The sequence below is a fragment of the Scyliorhinus canicula genome, chromosome 7 (assembly GCF_902713615.1).
Source record: "Scyliorhinus canicula chromosome 7, sScyCan1.1, whole genome shotgun sequence".
Taxonomy (NCBI): domain Eukaryota; kingdom Metazoa; phylum Chordata; class Chondrichthyes; order Carcharhiniformes; family Scyliorhinidae; genus Scyliorhinus; species Scyliorhinus canicula.
In genome coordinates, this window is record NC_052152.1 from 8731003 (window position 1) to 8748714 (window position 17712).

The 17712-nt window shown below is 47.5% G+C and overlaps 1 protein-coding gene across 1 annotated transcript in view; it reads right to left on the reverse strand.

Moving 5' to 3' along the window:
• Positions 1-12033, reverse strand: part of LOC119968631 (lysozyme C-2-like) — a 32064-nt gene extending 20031 nt beyond the window's left edge. Inside the window, exons 1-2 of the mRNA XM_038801253.1 lie at positions 11916-12033; positions 4226-4399 (exon numbers count right to left, since the gene is read on the reverse strand). Of these exons, the coding sequence (XP_038657181.1) occupies positions 4226-4399; positions 11916-11946 (205 nt within the window). The 5' untranslated portion in view covers positions 11947-12033. The remainder of the gene's footprint in view (positions 1-4225; positions 4400-11915) is intronic.
• Between the last annotated feature and the right edge of the window lie 5679 nt (positions 12034-17712).

The window sequence follows — 17712 nt, forward strand, 5'->3', positions numbered from 1 at the left end:
TAGGAAAACCCGTGCTCAATTGGCCCAATTGGCCAAATTGTCCGAACAGGTCACAAGACCATCTGAGAACTCATCCTTAAAGGGGCACGCTACCAGTGGGATAAATAGAAAAGAAGGATATTGTTTCAATGGAGAGAGACTACAGAATGTAGCACTGTCGAGGAATCTGGATGTCCTGGTACATGAATGACAAGAAGTTTAGCACACATCTTCTTCAGTTCCTTGTGTAAGCCATCTTTATTGCTGGTGTGGCCCAGATAATTTATGGATGCCTTGAAAAAGTTGCAGTTCTCCTTTTTGACTCGGAGATTATGATTTTGCAGACGTTCCAGAGTGGCTTCCAAGTCCTTCAAGCATTCCTGTTCATTCGAACCATGATGAGAATGTCATCCAAATAACATGGCGCCTCATTTAGCCCACTTAGAATTTGATCCACGGACCTCTGAAAAAGAGTCGGAACAAATCTTGTTTCAAAAGGAACAACATTTTTGTAACAAAACAGACCTTTGTGCTTCATGATAGTGAGTAGCAGCTGTGATTTTACAGCCACATTCATTTTTAAATCAGCCTGTGACAAATCAATTTTACTGAATTGCTGTCACCCAGAAAGCCCGGCAAACAAGTCCACGATCAATGGCATTGGGTTGTGATCTGTGCACAATACTGGGCCAATAGTTGTTTTTAAATCTCCACCTATTCTCACTGAGCCATCACATTTCAGTACAGGGAAGCACGGTAGCATAAGTGGTTAGCACCGTGGCTTGATAGCGTCAGGGTGCCAGGTTCGATTCTCCGCTGGGTCACTGTCTGTACGGTGTCTGCACATTTTCCTCGTGTCTGCGTGGGTTTCCTCCGGGTGCTCCGGTTTCCTCTCACAATCCAAAGAGGTGTAGGTTAGATGGATTATCCATGATAAATTGCCATTGGTGACCAAAATGTTTAGGGGGGGGTGGTTATTGGGTTACGGGGATAGGGTGGAGGTGAGGGCTTAAGTGAGTCGGTGCAGACTCGATCAGCTGAATGGCCTCCTTCTGCACTGTATGTTTGTTCTAATTGGTGTTGGCCATTCACTTGTAGAAACTGGTTCAAAGACTCCTTTGGACTAGCCTTTCTAGTTCTTCAACTTTTGGCCTGATGGCATATGGTACGGTTCTCGATTTGAGACATTTTGGCGTGCTGTTTGGCTTGATCTTTAATTGTACTTCAACTCCAATCATGGAGTCTGGTAAATCTTCAAGCACTTCCTCATACTTGTCTGGGAGTTGTTGTAGGTTGTTCTTGGACTCCATTAGTTGATTTATTGCTCCCCAGTTGAGTTTAATCTTTGTCAACCGTACTCTGCCTAATAAAGCAGGAAATCTTTGATGGACAACGTGAAGAGGGGCAACTCCACCATCTGTCAATTGACTGTTACTTTCATCATAATGTATCCTTTTATGTGTATGTCCTTAGGATCACATCTGATGCTTTTCAAAACAGATGCATCAACTTATGATGATGAATTGTCTCAGGTATTAACAATATTGCTGTGTCTGTATCCACTTCCATCTTAATCTGATGACTATTAAGTTTGGCCTGTGTGGCCTACACCCAACATTCAAGCCTGTGCGGCCTACATCCAGCAGTCAAGTCTGAACGGCCTACACCGAGCAGTCAGGCCTGTACGGCCTACACCGAGCAGTCAGTCCTGTGCGGCCTACTCCCAGCAGTCAGGCCTGTGCGGCCTAGACCTACGAAATGAGAAATGTTTGATTCGCTACGATACATGACTGCAATCTTTCCCCCTATGACTTCCAAGTCTCATAGTCTTCATGGAATGCATCAATGGCACCTGTTCTTCCCACGCTTTCAGATCCAAGCTCCTAGGATCTATGCTTCAACCAACTTCCTCCCTTCTAATTCTTTTGGATGAATGGTACAAGTGGTCCCCTTACCTATAATGTAGCTTCACATTTTTTCCTTTGTACTTTACTGTGGTTTGACCTAGTCCCCGAGGAGTGGCCTGTACAGAGTCGGAAGACTTCTGAATCCCTGTTCCCGCAGCCCGTTTAGTTTAGCCACACGCGCGGCCTCTGCAATCCAGACTCTACCCCTACAACAGCAGGCTCGTTTTCAAACTGTTTTTCTTCTTTACTCACAGTTGTCGTCGATTTTTAAAACCACCTTGCAGTATCGGCGGCTTGCTTCGCCCGACGTGGGCGAGAGGCCGGTCCCGAGAATCTATTTCCACTCTTGACACCGCTCCAATGTTTTAGCCGACTATTTTTGCCTCAATCCTCGTCGCCAGTTTTCTCTTTTGTCGCATCTTTGAGTTTGCGGCAACGAGAAAAGGCACGGAGGTGCCCACACTCTGGACTCTTACAAACACGCTGAGAGGTTTTATTTAGGGATGTTCCTCGGACAAACTACGATGGAGAACTGAAGCCGCGCACACAACACTCTCTGCTGACGTCACTGCAGATCATCTGATGCTTCACCAGCCGGGATGGATTCTCTGATTTGTAACAGACGGCAAATGGAATGTTTGCCTTTATTACAAGGGGGATGCAGTATAAAAGTAGGGCAGTCTTGCTACACCTGTAGTTTAAGTGTTCTTACTTAGGGAGGGATTTACTTGCACTTCAGGCAACTCAGAGAAGCTTTTTCAGGCTGACTCATGGAATGAAGGGGGTTTCTTATGAAAAAGGTTGAGGGGGTGGGGGGGGGGGGGCTGTACTCATTGGAGTTCTGAAGAATCAGAGGTGACCTTATTGAAACATATAAGATTATGAGAGGACTTGACAGAGTGGATGCTGAAAAAGTATTCCTCTCTTGCAGTCTACATCTCCCCATTGGAAGTAAAGGGTTTTCCATCCGTTTTAGCTTGATTGGCACCCCATCCAGCACGTTAAATGCTCACTTCTTCCACCAGTAGTAATGTGCACCATCTACAAAATACACTTCCGCATTCAGCAACTTGCCAATGCTCTTTAAACGGTAACTTCCAAAGCCATGAGCTCTACCACCTAGAAGGACAAGGGCAGAAGATTCATGATGAGATCATCAACTGCCAGCTCCCCTCCAAGTTGTTTAAGATTTCTGGGTTGCTGTAGAGTAAGGAGACAAGAGTTCTGCTTCTCCACAAAACACCTTTATTTTCCTTGATCCAACTTCACACACAAATCTCCACCAACCAATAGTGCCACCTGTAACCCCTTTATGTATCAGGGACTCCTATTGGGCAGTTGACATCAAATCAGCATTGAATTGGAAAGTCTGTTCACCCACTCCTACCGCACGTCACACATCATCCTGACTTGGAATTATATAATTTGTTCCTTCACTGTTGCTGGGTCATAGTCGTGGAACTCCCTCCCCAACAGCACAGTGGGTGTACCTACACCACATGGACTGCGGCGGCTCAAGAAGGCAGCTCACCGCCACCTGCTGAATTGAGGGAAATCAGGGGAGAGCAACAAATGTGACCCTGAGACACTGGGTCACCTTCTCTACCAGGAAATGTGCCCACTCCCCTTTCCCCTCCACAGCTTCACCCACCATCACCCACTCAGTTTGGCAAATTGAAAGACAGAAAAAGACTTGCGTTCACTTGAGATTTGCCTTTGGTAACTTCAAGCTGTCCCGAATAGTTTTTCAGCCAATTACGTATTTGTTGAAGTGTAGTCGCTATTGCAATGTGGGGAAACGTAATAATAATAATAATCGCCGATTGTCACAAGTAGGTTTCAATACAGTCACTGTGAAAAGCTCCGAGTTGCCACATTCCGGCTCCTGTTCAGGGAGGCCGGTACGGGAATTGAATTGAAGAATGTTCTGCATTGCAAGCCAGCTGTCTAGCCCACTGTGCTAAACCAGCACCAATGCAAGCAGCAATATCTCACAAAACCACAAAAGCTATCACGACCGGACTATCTCGTTCTTTCGGGAACCGTGGTTCAGGGAGAGAGATCCACACAGGATGGCTTCCCTGCTCCTCTTCAAAATAGTGGCAGTGGGATTTTTGCAACGACCAGAGAAGGACTCAGTCCATCATCCCTTCCTAAAGGCCGCACCTCCAACAGCTCCGCACTCCCGGGAAATGCCACCTTGGACGTTGTGGTCGCTGGAGCAGGATTTGTGACGACACCCTTCCCATTTAGAGGTTGAAAATACCACCCACAGCGCGACGGTTGTCAAATAGCAGTCAGGAAAATAAGCAAGACTGATACAGCGTTGGGTGACTTACTGTTGCATTTGAGATCACAGAGGTTGTACTTGAATGAGGCTGTTCCATCGTCACACCACACTTTATTGTTAATCTGGAAAATCCCATAGTTAGTTGACGTGATTATGCCACGATTCCGATAATGTCTTGTTATTTTTGTGTTGAATCCACTTTCCAAGTCAACCATGCACACCCCTAAAATTAGAATGACACAAGAGCACTGTTGCTTGAAATATTTCACAAACACAGGTTTGAACCCAGATTAAACCTTTGTTTATTTGTGAACTCCCCCTGAGAATGTCGACAAAAAGTAGCCTTGCTGCCAGGGTGGCCAACTGCCCGGAGTGCCCTTGCATCTCCAGGAATTGAAAATTAATTTCTTGAACATTACTGCCGAGAAGCAAAATCACAGAAAATTTGTAAAAACCTATTTTGGAACACCTTTGTCAAAGAACAAAGAACAATACAGCACGGGGACAGGCCCTTCGGCCCTCCAAGCCTGGACTGGTCATGATACAACCCTCGACCAAAACCCTCAGCACTTCTTTGTGCAATATCCCTCTGTACCCATCCAATCCATGTGTTTGTCAAGATGCCTTTTGAGCCCCGTTAATGTAGCTGCTTCCACAACCTTCCCTGGCAACGCGTTCCAGGCACTCATCACCCTCTGTGTAAAAAACCTGCCTCGCACATCTCCTCTAAACTTTGCCCCATGCACCTTAAACCTATGACCCCTGGTGACTGACCCCTCCATCTTGGGAAAGAGTGCCTGCCCATCCACTCTATCCATGCCCCTCAGAATATTGTTGGCCAATATCAGGTCGCCCTTAACCTCCGTCTTTCTAATGAAAAGAGTCCGAGTCTATTCAGCCTCTCCGCATAACTAACACCCGCCAGACCAGGCAACATCCTGGTAAACCTCCTCTGCACCCTCTCCAAAGCCTCCACATCCTTCTGGTGGTGTGGCAACCAGAATTGTGCACAATATTCCAAATGAGGTCTTACCAAGGTTCTATACAACTGTAGCATGACTTGCCAGTTTTTATACTCAATGCTCCATCCAATGAAGGCAAGCATTCTGTATGCTTTCTTGACTACCTTGTCTACTTCTGTTGCCACTTTCAAAGGTTTGTGACACGCCCAGATCTCTCTGACGTTCTATATTCCCAAGAGTTTTTCCATTTACGGCATATTTTCCGTCTATGTTATATCTACCAAAATGCATTACCTCACATTTGTCTGGATTAAACTCCATTTGCCATTTCTCTGCCCAAGTCTCCAACCTATCTATGTCCTGCTGTATCCTCTGACAATCCCCAACACTAACTGCCACTTTACCATCCTTGGTGTAATCTGAGAATTTACTGATCAGACCAGCTACAATTTCCTCCAAATCGTTTATGTACAATACAAACAACAGAGGCCCCAGCACGGATCCCTGTGGAACACCACTAGTCCACAACCTTCCAATCAGAAAAGCTGCCACCCTTTCCCTGTGACTGAGCCAGTTCTGCAACCATCTTACCACCTCACCTCTGATCCCGTGTAACTTCACCTTTGTCTATTTGGTTATCAGAATATTGGAGAAGTGGAAAATAAAAGGCTGTCCGACTGCTGCTGGGCGATTGGGTGCTTGAAGATGGAAGGGTAAATGGTGAGAGCTCCAAGGATATACCAAACCAGGAATTCATTTCCTATTCTTGGACGTTTAGTAAACCTTAAAGTCCGTACAGCCTGATCAGTATTAACCAGCTTCTTGGGGACAGTCAGCGAAAAGAACAAATGTTTAACCCAAACCAAAATAACCTTCGTGAAATATTACAACCAAGCCTGCCCAACCATAGTTCCCCCCTCTCACTTCATCCCACCCCATCACCGTACCTTTCTATGTTTCTGTTTCACATATTGATCCAGCTTCTCTCTCACAAATTGGCGCAGTTCAATTTTATACTCTTGTGGGACGTTAATTCAGCATCTCTGGCCCCCACACATCACCACTACAGAGCTCTAGTTGATGGAATGTGATGGTGTTGTGTCGTGGAATAGTCACTGGGTTATTAATCCAGAGACCCAGTGTAATGTTCTGGGAACCAGAGTTCAAATATCACCAAGAAATAGGGTAGAATTTGAATTCAGATCACTAAAAATGGAATTAAAATGTCTAATAATGACCATGTGGCCACTGTTGATTCTTGCACAAGCCCATCTGGGCAGGAGATTTTTTGCCATCCCTTCATACATGTCCCCACAGCAAAGGTTAACTCTTAGCTGACCCTGGAATGGTCAAATAAACCTTGAAGTTGCACATGAACCACTAGAAAGTCTATGAGGAAAGAAACTGGACAAACCACCAAGCACGAGGCACGAGAAACAAGAATGGCAAACTCAGACCTGTTGTCTCTGCAAAGTCCTTTTTATTAACATTTGGAGCTTGTGCCATAATTGGGAGAGCTGTCCCACAGAGAGACAGTCATACTCATCGAATCATACCTTACAATGTCCCAAACACCATCATCACCTGCAACCCCCACCAGACAGACCAGCAGGCTGTGCTGGGTGAGGATGGGCAACAGCCACCCCCCCCTCCCCTCAGGCCAGCCAGGGTGAGACCCCACCACCACCGTGCACCTGGCACCAACCCCTGTTGCACACATCCATAGCTACCGCCCCCCAAACTAGCCGGAGATCGAACCCCACCGCATGGCACATGCCACACCCATACCACCCGTCATGGCCGGGTGCCCTGCACACTGGCCATGTACCCCCTCTGCTGCCTGCGTCCGAGTGTCTCACACTGTGCATTATCTGTCCCCCTCCCAGGAGAAGGTGCCGCACAACTGCAGGGAGCAGGAGAAGGCCGGAGGGGGCCCGCCGGACCGTCTCAGAACAAAAGGCAATGGACCCGGTCGATGAGGTTGGAGAATGGGCAGTCACAGAGGCGGGGGCAGAGGTTGGCATCGGAGATCCAAGTGAGCCGCCAATGAATTGCAATGTCCCTATGGCACATGTGGCACTCCCTCCACTCCTCTCCCCCACACCATGCCTTCCCGCGATCGAACCATGCGTTTTGTCTTGTGTCTCTCAGGATTGCCTGTGAATGAGGCAGATCCATCTGGCGTCCCTCTAACTCGGCGTAAACCCTGGACTCACCTGTCAACACCCCGGAGCACATGTTGGAGACGCCATTGACTTGTCATCACGGCTGTCACCAGCTCCCTCCACCATCCCAGAGACACTCACTTCGGTTGGGCTTGTTAGTGAAGAGGCACCTGGGTCACTTTCTGATTCATACCCCACATATGCAGTGCTACATATGCAGTGGTACATCAAGCAGAGTTAGGAATCCCCGAGGGGCGGGCATTTGGAGGGTGGCCCAACCCCAGGGACTAGCTGCCGTCCAGATGGGTCTCAGGCTTATGGAAAGGACGGTCCCATCATTGTTGGAGATGCAGTTGCAGAGCCAGGGGCTGCATGAGGACTTGATTCGGGAACTTAAGGTGAAGGAACCCTTAGGGAGCCATAACCACAATATGATAGAATTTACCCTGCAGTTTGAGAGGGAGAAGCTGCAATCAGATGTAACGGTATTACAATTAAATAAGGGTGAGCACAGTAAGCACAAAACCTACCTCTTCATTCACCTGAGGAAGGAGCAGTGCTCCGAAAGCTAGTGTTTGAAACAAACCTGTTGGACTTTAACCTCGTGTTGTAAGACTTTTTACTGTGCTCACCCCAGCCCAACGTTGGCATCTCCACATCACAATTAAATAAGGGTTACTACAAACACATGAAGGAGGAGCTGGCCAGAGTTGATTGGAGAAGGAGCCTAGCAGGGAAAACAGTGGAACAACAATGGCAGGAGTTTTTGGGGGTTATTCGGGAGGCACAGCAGAAATTCATCCCAAGGAGGAGGACACATGCTGAAGGGAGGACAAGGCATCCATGGCTGACGAGGGATGTCAAGGACAGCATAAAAGCAAAAGAAAAAGCATACAAAGTGGCGAGGATTAGTGGGAAGCCAGAGGATTAGGAATCCTTTAAAAGCGAACAGAGGACAACTAAAGAAGCAATAAGGGGGGGAAGAGGAAATATGAGTGAAAGCTAGCGAGTAATATAAAAGAAGGTACAAAGTGTTTTTTTCAATATATAAAAGTTAAGAGAGAGGCAAAAATAGACATTGGACCACTGGAAAATGTGGCTGGAGAAGTAGTAATAGGAAACAAAGAAATGGCAGAGGAACTGAACAGTTACTTCCACTCCCTCCCGGAATCAGGATAGGGTCCCCCTCTGTCCTCATATTTCACCCCACCAGCCTTCACATTCAAAGAATCATCCTCCACCACTTCCGCCAACTCCAGCATGATTCCACCACCAAACACATCTTGCCCTCACTTCCCCTCTTAGCATTTTACAGGGATTGTTCCCTCCGGGACACCCTAGTCCACTCCTCTATCACCCCCAACACCTGACCCTCTCCCCACAGCACTTGACCATGCAATCAAACAAGGTGCAAATTCTGTCCCTTTACTTCCTCCCTGCTCACCATCCAAGGGCCTAAACACTCTTTTTAAGTGAGACAGCGCTTCGCGTGGACCTCCTTCAATGTGGTCTATTGCATTTGCTGCTCCCAATGGGGTCTATGTTACATTGGAGAGACTGAACACAGATTGGGTGAGCGTTTTGCAGAACACCGTTGGTCCGTCCAGAAGCAGGACCCAGACATTTCTGTCGCTGCCATTTCAGCTCCCCGTCCTGCACTCACACCCACATGCCCATCCTTGGCCTGCTGCAATGTTCCACTGAAGCCCAGTGCAAACTGGGGGAACAGCACCTCAGCAATGCAGAACCTGGACAATATCCAGGGTCCGGCTGATATTTGGTAAGTCACATTCGCACCATTCACAGACCAAGAAATCACCATCTCAAACAAGAGAGAGCCTAACCATCACCCCTTGCCATTCAGTGACATTCCCATTGCTGAATCTCCCACTAACAACATCCTTGAGGCTACCATTGACCAGAAACTGAACTTGGTGAGCCATATAAATGCTGCGGCTACAAGAACAGATCAGAGACTAGGAATCCTGCGGTGAATAACTCCGCCACTAACGCGCAGTGGCAGCAGTGTGTACCATTTACAAGATGCACTTCAGAAACGAACCAAAGCTCCTTGGACAGCTTCTTCCAAACCCACGACCATTACCATCTGGAAGCAAAGTGCTACAGACACATGGGAACACGACCACCTTGAAATTCCCCTCCAAGTCACTCACCATCCTGACTTGGAAATATTCCACCGTTCCTTCACTTTCGCTGGGTCAAAATAATGGAACATCCTCCCTAACAGCACTGTGGGTGTCCCTACGCCACAGGGACTGCAGCGGTTCAACAAGGCAGCTCACCCTCATCTCGCATAAAAGGGCAATTAGGAATTGTCAGTAAATGCTGACCTAGCCAGCAAAGCCATACCTGATGATTGAATTTTAAAAATTATGCAAAGGTCTTGAGATCTCTTGCAGCAGAAACTTTCTTTCATTGACTTTATCCATCCCCTTGTCTCTCTTTCCAAAGGTTTGCTTCAATTAGTTTTGGTGAGCTGTGTCTTTCTCTGCACCGGTTGTTCCCACTCACAGACCACCCACAATGCTGTTATTGAATGGCCTAGGCGATGGACTGAGCCCATACTGCAGGACACTAGCGAGACTGATAGTAGTCATGGCGACGAACTAAATCAAGAGCATTAATTTGAAGGTTTAAAATCTGTGCTTTGAACATTGGAAAGTTGCCATTTTGAGCTTCTGGGAAAGACTGATTCGAAGACAGTGGCCAATCAAAGCAAAGCTGGAGGTGATATTGGCTTTGTTGAGAAGTCACAGGCCTGAAATGTTCGCCCTTTTTCCTGAATTGCACTAACTGAAGAAAGGTAAGACTGTTCCAACTCTTTCACCCTTTTCCCAATCTCAATTCCTGGGATACCGTTCAGTCATCTGACCCAACTCTGGCCTTTATGGTGTTTACAGCCCAGCCCGACACCACACACTGGATAGAAGGTAAGATAGCCAAATTTGCAAATGGCACTAAAATAGGTGGGTTAGTCAGTTGCAATGAGGAAATGACACATTTACAAATGGATACAGGTAGGTTAGGCGAATGGGTCCAAACCTAGCAGCTGGAGCATAACATAGATAAGTGTGAGGTTTGGCTGGAAAAGTAGAACGGCAACTTATTATCTCAATGGACAGAAACTTTGGGATGGTTCGATGCAGAGGAACCTGGGTGTCCTTGTGCATGAATCGCAGAAAGCTGGTGTGCAGGTGCAGCAGCTAACAGGGAAGGCAAATGGAATTTTGACTTTTATAGCTAAAGGGATAGAGTATAAAAGTAGGGAAATGTTGCTGCAATTGTACAAGGCATTGGTGAGATTTCACCTGGAGTATTGTGCACAGTTTTGGTGCCCTTATTCGAGGGGGGATTAGAGGCAGTTCAGAGGAGGTTCACTAGATTGATTCCAGAGATGAGAGAGTTGTCTTATGAAGAGAGTTTGAGCAGTTTAGGCTCATAGCCCCTCGAGTTTAGAAGAGTGAGAGGTGATCTATTGAGGTATATAAGATGATAAAGGTATTGATAAAGTTGATGTAGTCCGGCGCTTCATCTTGTGGGGAATTCTAGAACGAGAGCTCATAGCAGGGATTCTCCGACCCTGCGCCCCGCCACCCCAACGCCGGCTGCCCTATTCTCCGGCGGGATCGCCGCCACACCGATCGGGGACGGTTGACAGTGGCCCCCCCCCTCAGCAATTCTCTGGGGGGCAGAGTGGGCGACAAGTTTTGACCAGTCCGGCCGTGTAAATTACTCACGCCACGCACGGCAAGGACCTGGAAGGTGAGTGTATGGGGGCCGTCCTGGAGGGGGGTGCGGGGGGGATCCGATCTAGTGGGGGGGGGGGGGTCCCCCACGGTGGCCTGCCCACGATCGGGGCCTGCCAATCAGCGGGCGGGCTGGTTCCAGGGAGGCCTACTTTACTCCGCCCCGGGGCCCTGTAGGGCTCTGCTTATTTTCCAGGGGCCGGGCGGAAAAGGGGAACGCCTGCGATATGCGGAATACGCCGGCCATTCCGCGCTATGCAAACTCGCGCGGGCCATTCAGCGCTGGCTAGAGCTGCGGAACAACTCCGGCGGTAACCTAGCCCCCTAGAAGGGGAGAATTTCTCACTTTTCGGGAGCCGTTGACACCGGAGTAGTTGGCGCCGGTTTCATGTCGGCGTGGGGATATAGCCCCATATTGGAGAATCCCACCCATAGTTTAAGATAAAGAGTCTCAGATTTTAAACAGTGGTGAGGAGAAATTACTTCTCTCAAAGGTTCATGAATCTGTGGAATTCGTTACCTCAGAGTGCAGTGGTTGCTGGTTGAGTAAATTTAAGGAGGAGATAGACAGATTTTTAATGACTAATGGGGTGATGGGCGGGAAAGTGGAGTTCAGGCCGAGCGGAGATCAACCATGATCGTATTGAATGGCGGAGCGAGCTCAAGGGACAGAATTGCCGACTCCTTGTTCCTGTCCTTATGTCCTTATTTACTCCCTAACCCACTGATACGAACCTGTGACCACGAATGATCACCATTGTGGAAGGGAAGAAGTCAAGCAAAGCCCCAGTTGAGTGGGAATATCGAGCACTGTGTTAACGAGCATTGATGCCAACGAGACTCACAGTTAGCCAGGCTGTTGTCTGTGAAATCCATCTAATCCCTTCTCCTTCAAATCCGGGCAAGTTCACATTTTTCGTAGACTCTGCCACTTGTGGCCTGAAGCAGGAGACTGAGAACCAGGAGAGTTTCCATTGGCGCAGACTGGAGTCTGGAGTCCATTCTTGCCCTTTTACCGGAATACTGTGTCCAGCTCACAAAGTTCCTCGAAGGCGAACCTGGAATGGAACAAAAGGAAGAAATGCGTTTGAATGTGATGGTGTTCCACTGATTTAACCGATGATCAGATAGCCATACGCGGGGCAGGGAGGGGCCGCGTTGGGAACCAGGGCAGGTTTTGAGAGAGATTGAGGAGACTGGGCCACAGTTCTCTGGCGTTTAGAAGGAGAGTTGATCTAATTGAAATCTACAAAATTGCCATGTGGCTCATCATAGCAGCTGCAGGAAGGATGTTGGGGGTGGGCAGGGGAGGGGGGTGGGGGATGGGGAGATATTGGGGTAGGGGTGGAGGGGGTCCACAGTTAGGTTAAAAAAAAACTTCAAATTAGGGGTAGGTCATTCAGGATGGAGATGAGGAGTTTCTCTGCACTTCTGAATCTTTGGAATTGTAAGGAGGATTGTGGAGGCTCAGGCATTGAGTGCATTCAAAACACAGATCGGCAGATTTCAGTTAGTCAAGGATATGGGGATGGTGCAGGAAAATGGTGTTAAATTGAAGGTCAGCTATGATCTTGTTGAATAGCAGAGGAGGCTCAAAGGGCTGAATGGCCCACTTGTGCTCCCAATTTCGTAAGTTCCTCTTTGTTTAATTTCTCCCCTGTATCTTTCTGAAGGTCGGGTCCAATCCTGTGTGTACCTTCACAATATTTCTCAGCTGACGCATTGCGAGGTTTTTTTGCAAAAAGAAACAAGAGGAGTTTGTTCGGCTCGGCGGACTGTCCGGATTTACCCCCGAATGCTGAGGGAAGCAAGGGAGGAAATTGCTGGGGCAATTTGGTTCTGCATCCTTCTATTCCATTCAAATCAATCGATCACAATCTTGAAATTAGTCCCGGTCTCAATTACCCTTCGCTGGAGAATGTTCCAGATGACAACTATCCTTTGTGTGAAAAATCATCCCTGAACAGTTTGACTCTAATTTTATGGTTGTGCCTCCTTATACCATACCCCCACCATCATAGGAAACAGTTTCCCTTTATCTACCTTATTGAACCCTCAATTGGATCACTGTTTAATCTTTTATACTTAGGTGAATATTGTCACAACCTCATGGGCTAGTGCAGCAGCCCCAATTCGAACACATAACAATGCAGCACAGGAACAGGCCCTTCGGTCCTCCAAGCCTGTACCGGTTTATGATACTATAAGACCATAAGACATAGGAGCAGAATTAGGCCACTTGGCCCATCGCGTCTGCTCCACCATTCAATCATGGCTGATATTTTTCTCATCCCATTCTCCTGCCTTCTCCCCATACCCCTGACCCCTTGGCCAAAACCCTCGGCATTTCCCAGTGCTGTATCCCTCTATCCATGTGTTTGTCAAGGTGCCTTTTGAACGCTGTTAATGTATCTGCTTCCACACCCTCCCCTGGCAACGTGTTCCAGGCACTCACCACCCCTCGCAAAAAAAACCTGCCTCGCACATCTCCTCTAAACTTGCCCCATGGACATTAAACCCATGCCCCCTGGTAATTGGAACCCTCCACACTGGGAAAGAGCGCCTGCCCATCACTCTATCCATGCCCATCATAACCTTGTAGACCTCTATCAGGTAACCCCTCAACCTCCGTTGTTCTAATGAAAACAGTCCGAGTCAGTTCAGCCTCTCCACATAGCAGACACCCTCCAAACCAGGCATCCTGGTGAACCTCCTCTGCACCCTCTCCAAAGCCTCCACACCTTTCTGGTAGTGTGGCGACCAGAATTGTGCGCAATATTCCAAGTGCGGCCTTATTAAGGTTCTACACAATTGTAGCATGACTTGTCCAATGAAGGCAAGCGGCTCACAACACAATCAGATGTCATTTTTGAGTTCCTTGGCTGAGCCCAATAAACTGCAGTACACCAGGTTGGTAAATATTTAACACAATTAATCTTTGATTATTTAACAGCAATATAATTAAACTGAGAAAAATGTAACTGACTACGTAATACCCCTTACCAACCCTGATCTTTCCAACTCACCTCACTCTGCACACACACACACACACACAGACAACGCAGAGGGAAAAGGTGGTGGAGATGGAAAAAAATAGAGATAAAGTAAAAAGAATAAAGGACCGCTGATGCCCTGGAATGGCTTCCGTTAGAGTCTTTCAGGAGGTCAAGCTTTCCTTTCCATAGTTCCTCTTGCTAGGCTTGCGATGGTGTTCCCTGGCAAGGTTGTCCACTTTCTCTGTAGATTCAAGATCATTTCAATCACACAGTAAAAATGTGCCAGGCACTCGCTGGTTTTAGAACAATAAAGCAGTTCTTTACTTCACCAGCTTCTCCTTTCCAGGTCCAATCACTTCTGCCCAGCTCTCTCAGAAGCATCCCGCAGGAACCACACACTGACTGTTATCAGCCAGAACACTGTCCCTGGCCATCACAAGCTTCCAGCCAGCCAATTGAACCGACTTCCTCCAAAGCTGGCTGTTAACATTCCCTCGGTGCCGACAAGTCTGTTTCATCTCTCCAAAACCAAATCCTGGAACACACTGTCCTGATTAACAGGCTGGCTCAGCTTGACTCCACTGCTTAAAGGTACGTTCCGATTATGAGTTCATGGACCAAATCATCCGGTGACTTGGTAGCACAGTGGGTAACACTGTTGCTTCACAGCTCCATGGTCCCAGGTTCGATTCCCAGCTTGGGTCACTGTCTGCGTGGGTTTCCTCCGGATGGTCCGGTTTCTTCCCACAAGTCCCGAAAGACGTGCTGTTTGGTGAATTGGATATTCTGATAATAAATGCAACCTGTGCTCAAGGTTTAAGAATATGACAACTTTGGAAAGCCGCAGCAGGAATATCACCGTATTAAACCTGTTCTTCCATTCTATAGGTCATGTCTGATCTTCAACCGTATTCCACCTCCTGCCTTTTCCCTATATCCGTAATTCCCTTAACGTTCAAAATCTATCGACCAATATCTTGGATAAATTCAATGATTGAGAATCCACAACTCTCTGGGTTAGCGATAGTCCAAAGATTCACAACCCTCTGAGTAAAGTCACTTCTCCTCACCTCAGTCCTAATTCAAGTGTTGGGGAAATGATATCCTTCGCTTGTAAGTTTCTAAGTTGTTCTCCAAGATAATAGGGTTCAAAGGAATTTATTGGCAACCATTGGAATTAAACACACAATGCTGCCTTTTATTATTCACAGCACGCACTGAAGGTCTTGTGGTTCAGTGAGTATTTTTCCTGCCCGATCTAAGTCAGATGCTCCATGTTTGAGTTGCACTCCAGGCCGTCAATGGCCATGGAAGGTGCATTCATAATGTGACCAAACAGGTTGAGTATCAATCTGAAAATGCTTCCAACACTCACTAAGTGCAGGTGGTAAGAGTGGGCAAGATTGCTGATCAGCCATGCGATGAAAAGAATGTTGGAACCTCCACCATCCCAACCCACAGCCCCGGACTGCACTGTGTATGTGAAAATGCATGTTGCCACCGCCCTGAGTGAACTGTAACACCCCATCCTTCGTACCTTTGCGTCATTTCTTTGAGTTCCAAGTGCTAATCCAACTAATTGGGTTGTGTCGAATTCAGAAGCATCTATTGTAGCACCTCATGAAGTGGTGTTCTTCTGATGAAGCATCATATTGGACTTGAAACATTACCTCCGGCTGGGGTCTTTCATTTCTGTTCGTGGATAGAATAATGACAGGCAGGACAGAAAGTGTAATGGGAAGGAATTGTGAGTGGGGCTGGAAAACTCTACAGATATCGCCAGGCCTGCGGAATTTTTCCAGAGCCTTTTGTCTATTTTGTTTTCATTCCGGTATCTAGCTTTTGCTTTAACAACTGTCCTATAGTACCATCTACTCTTCTGCCGATCCGCACACTTCAAAGTATTCCCTCACCCAATGAGCTAGATCTCAGTTTTAACAAGATTAATCTCAAGTTCTTCACATTGACCAAATTGGCAGTCAACTGGAGGCCATTACAGAGGCTCAAGTCATTCATACAGATGTGTTAGGCCTTGCCTTTCGCACATGTGTATTTCATGGCCTCAAACCCTCGGAAGACAGCATTAAAGTAAAGCTTGCACTTGAATTCTTTTCAGCTAAATTCTCTGACCAGGAGGGGTGTGAAAACAAGGATGAGGGTGATTGAATTGGGCTGTTGGGAGGATATGGGGAATATACCTCTGCCACCCCGTCATTGTCCTTGCTGTTGCCCCCATGCCAAGGTGGTGCAGTCTAAACGTTGTGCCAGGTCTTCCAGACTCCAAGCTGCTCGAGGTTGTCCTCCGAGGCCATCTACAGTCGCCTGCTTTGGAAGTCAGCAGCCTGGAGTGCGTACAAAACATGATGCAGCCAATGGAACCATGCACTGCAGGGAAGCCTGTCATCCTTGCAAGTCCATGTACTCGCCTTGCCTGCCTCTCTCGGGCAAGAGGGAATGAGAGGAAGCAATCGCTGTTTGCACAGAGACCTCTCTTATACAACAATGCACTGCAGACTGCAAGTGTTGCTCATATTTTTAAAAGCAGCCTAGAATAACCTGAGGCATTATAGGCTTGATCCCTCCCACCAACCCCTGCTCCCTAACTTCCCCCTGACTCCCCCCAAATCTCTAAGCTCTTTGATTCACTGAATTTCCCCATCCTGCAACTCCCTCTATCCTTCGCCTCCTGATCCTCCTAGGCGCTGACCCTCCAAATCACTAATCTTCCAAACCCCCGAACCTCCATCTATTTCCTGACCTCCTCACAATTAGGTGGGGTTACGGGGATAGGGCAGAGGCGTGGGCTTGGATGGGGTGCTCCGAAGGGTCAGTGCAGACTTGATGGCTGAATGGCCTCCTTCTGCACTGTAGGGATTCTATGATTCTATGAGTCCAACCTGACCTGGCCTCACCACCCTGCCACCTACCACTATGCCGCCCTACTCAAGTGGCATCCTAACCACCCTACTACCCTACCATCCAACCCCCTTACTCACTTACCTCACTCACACTTATTCACTAACACAGCAAAAGTTATTTAAATACGCCAAAGATTTTCAATGTGTTGGAGAATGAAGACTTCACAAAATAGAATGGCTTGTGCCATTAAAAGGGGCCGTGTCTTGTCTTCTCCGATGATCCTGCACTACAAAGAAGAATAGGTACACTCCGTATTCCTGAATAGGCCCTGTTTGGAGGTCCAAGGGAGGAATACAAAGTTCTGACAATGTGGAGAAATATAGAAGCAGAGTGACATTCCAGTGCCTAATAGTCAAGCTGTGAGCTGATCGGGGTAGTGGATGTTTGACATTTCCACTCTCTTTAACTGGAATTTCCTTTGCTTATTTTGCACAGGGCAGAATCTCAGCTTGTTTGAGCACAGTCCCAAATTCTGACCCCCTCCCCCCTTCACAATGCCCTCCACACCCCAGGCCACCCCCTCACTCCCTTTGCCGACTTTGGTTTGAAGTTATCCAAGCCTGGTCCGACATTCATTTTTTGGACCTGAGCACTGTGCTGCCTGGGTTAACAATCTGCTGTTGCCTTTCCAAAGAATCATTCACATTGCTTGTTTTCAACACTCTGAAATAAATACTATCAATCCCCTGGGTCATGGTGAGGCTGTTTCTCACAATCCCAGGACATT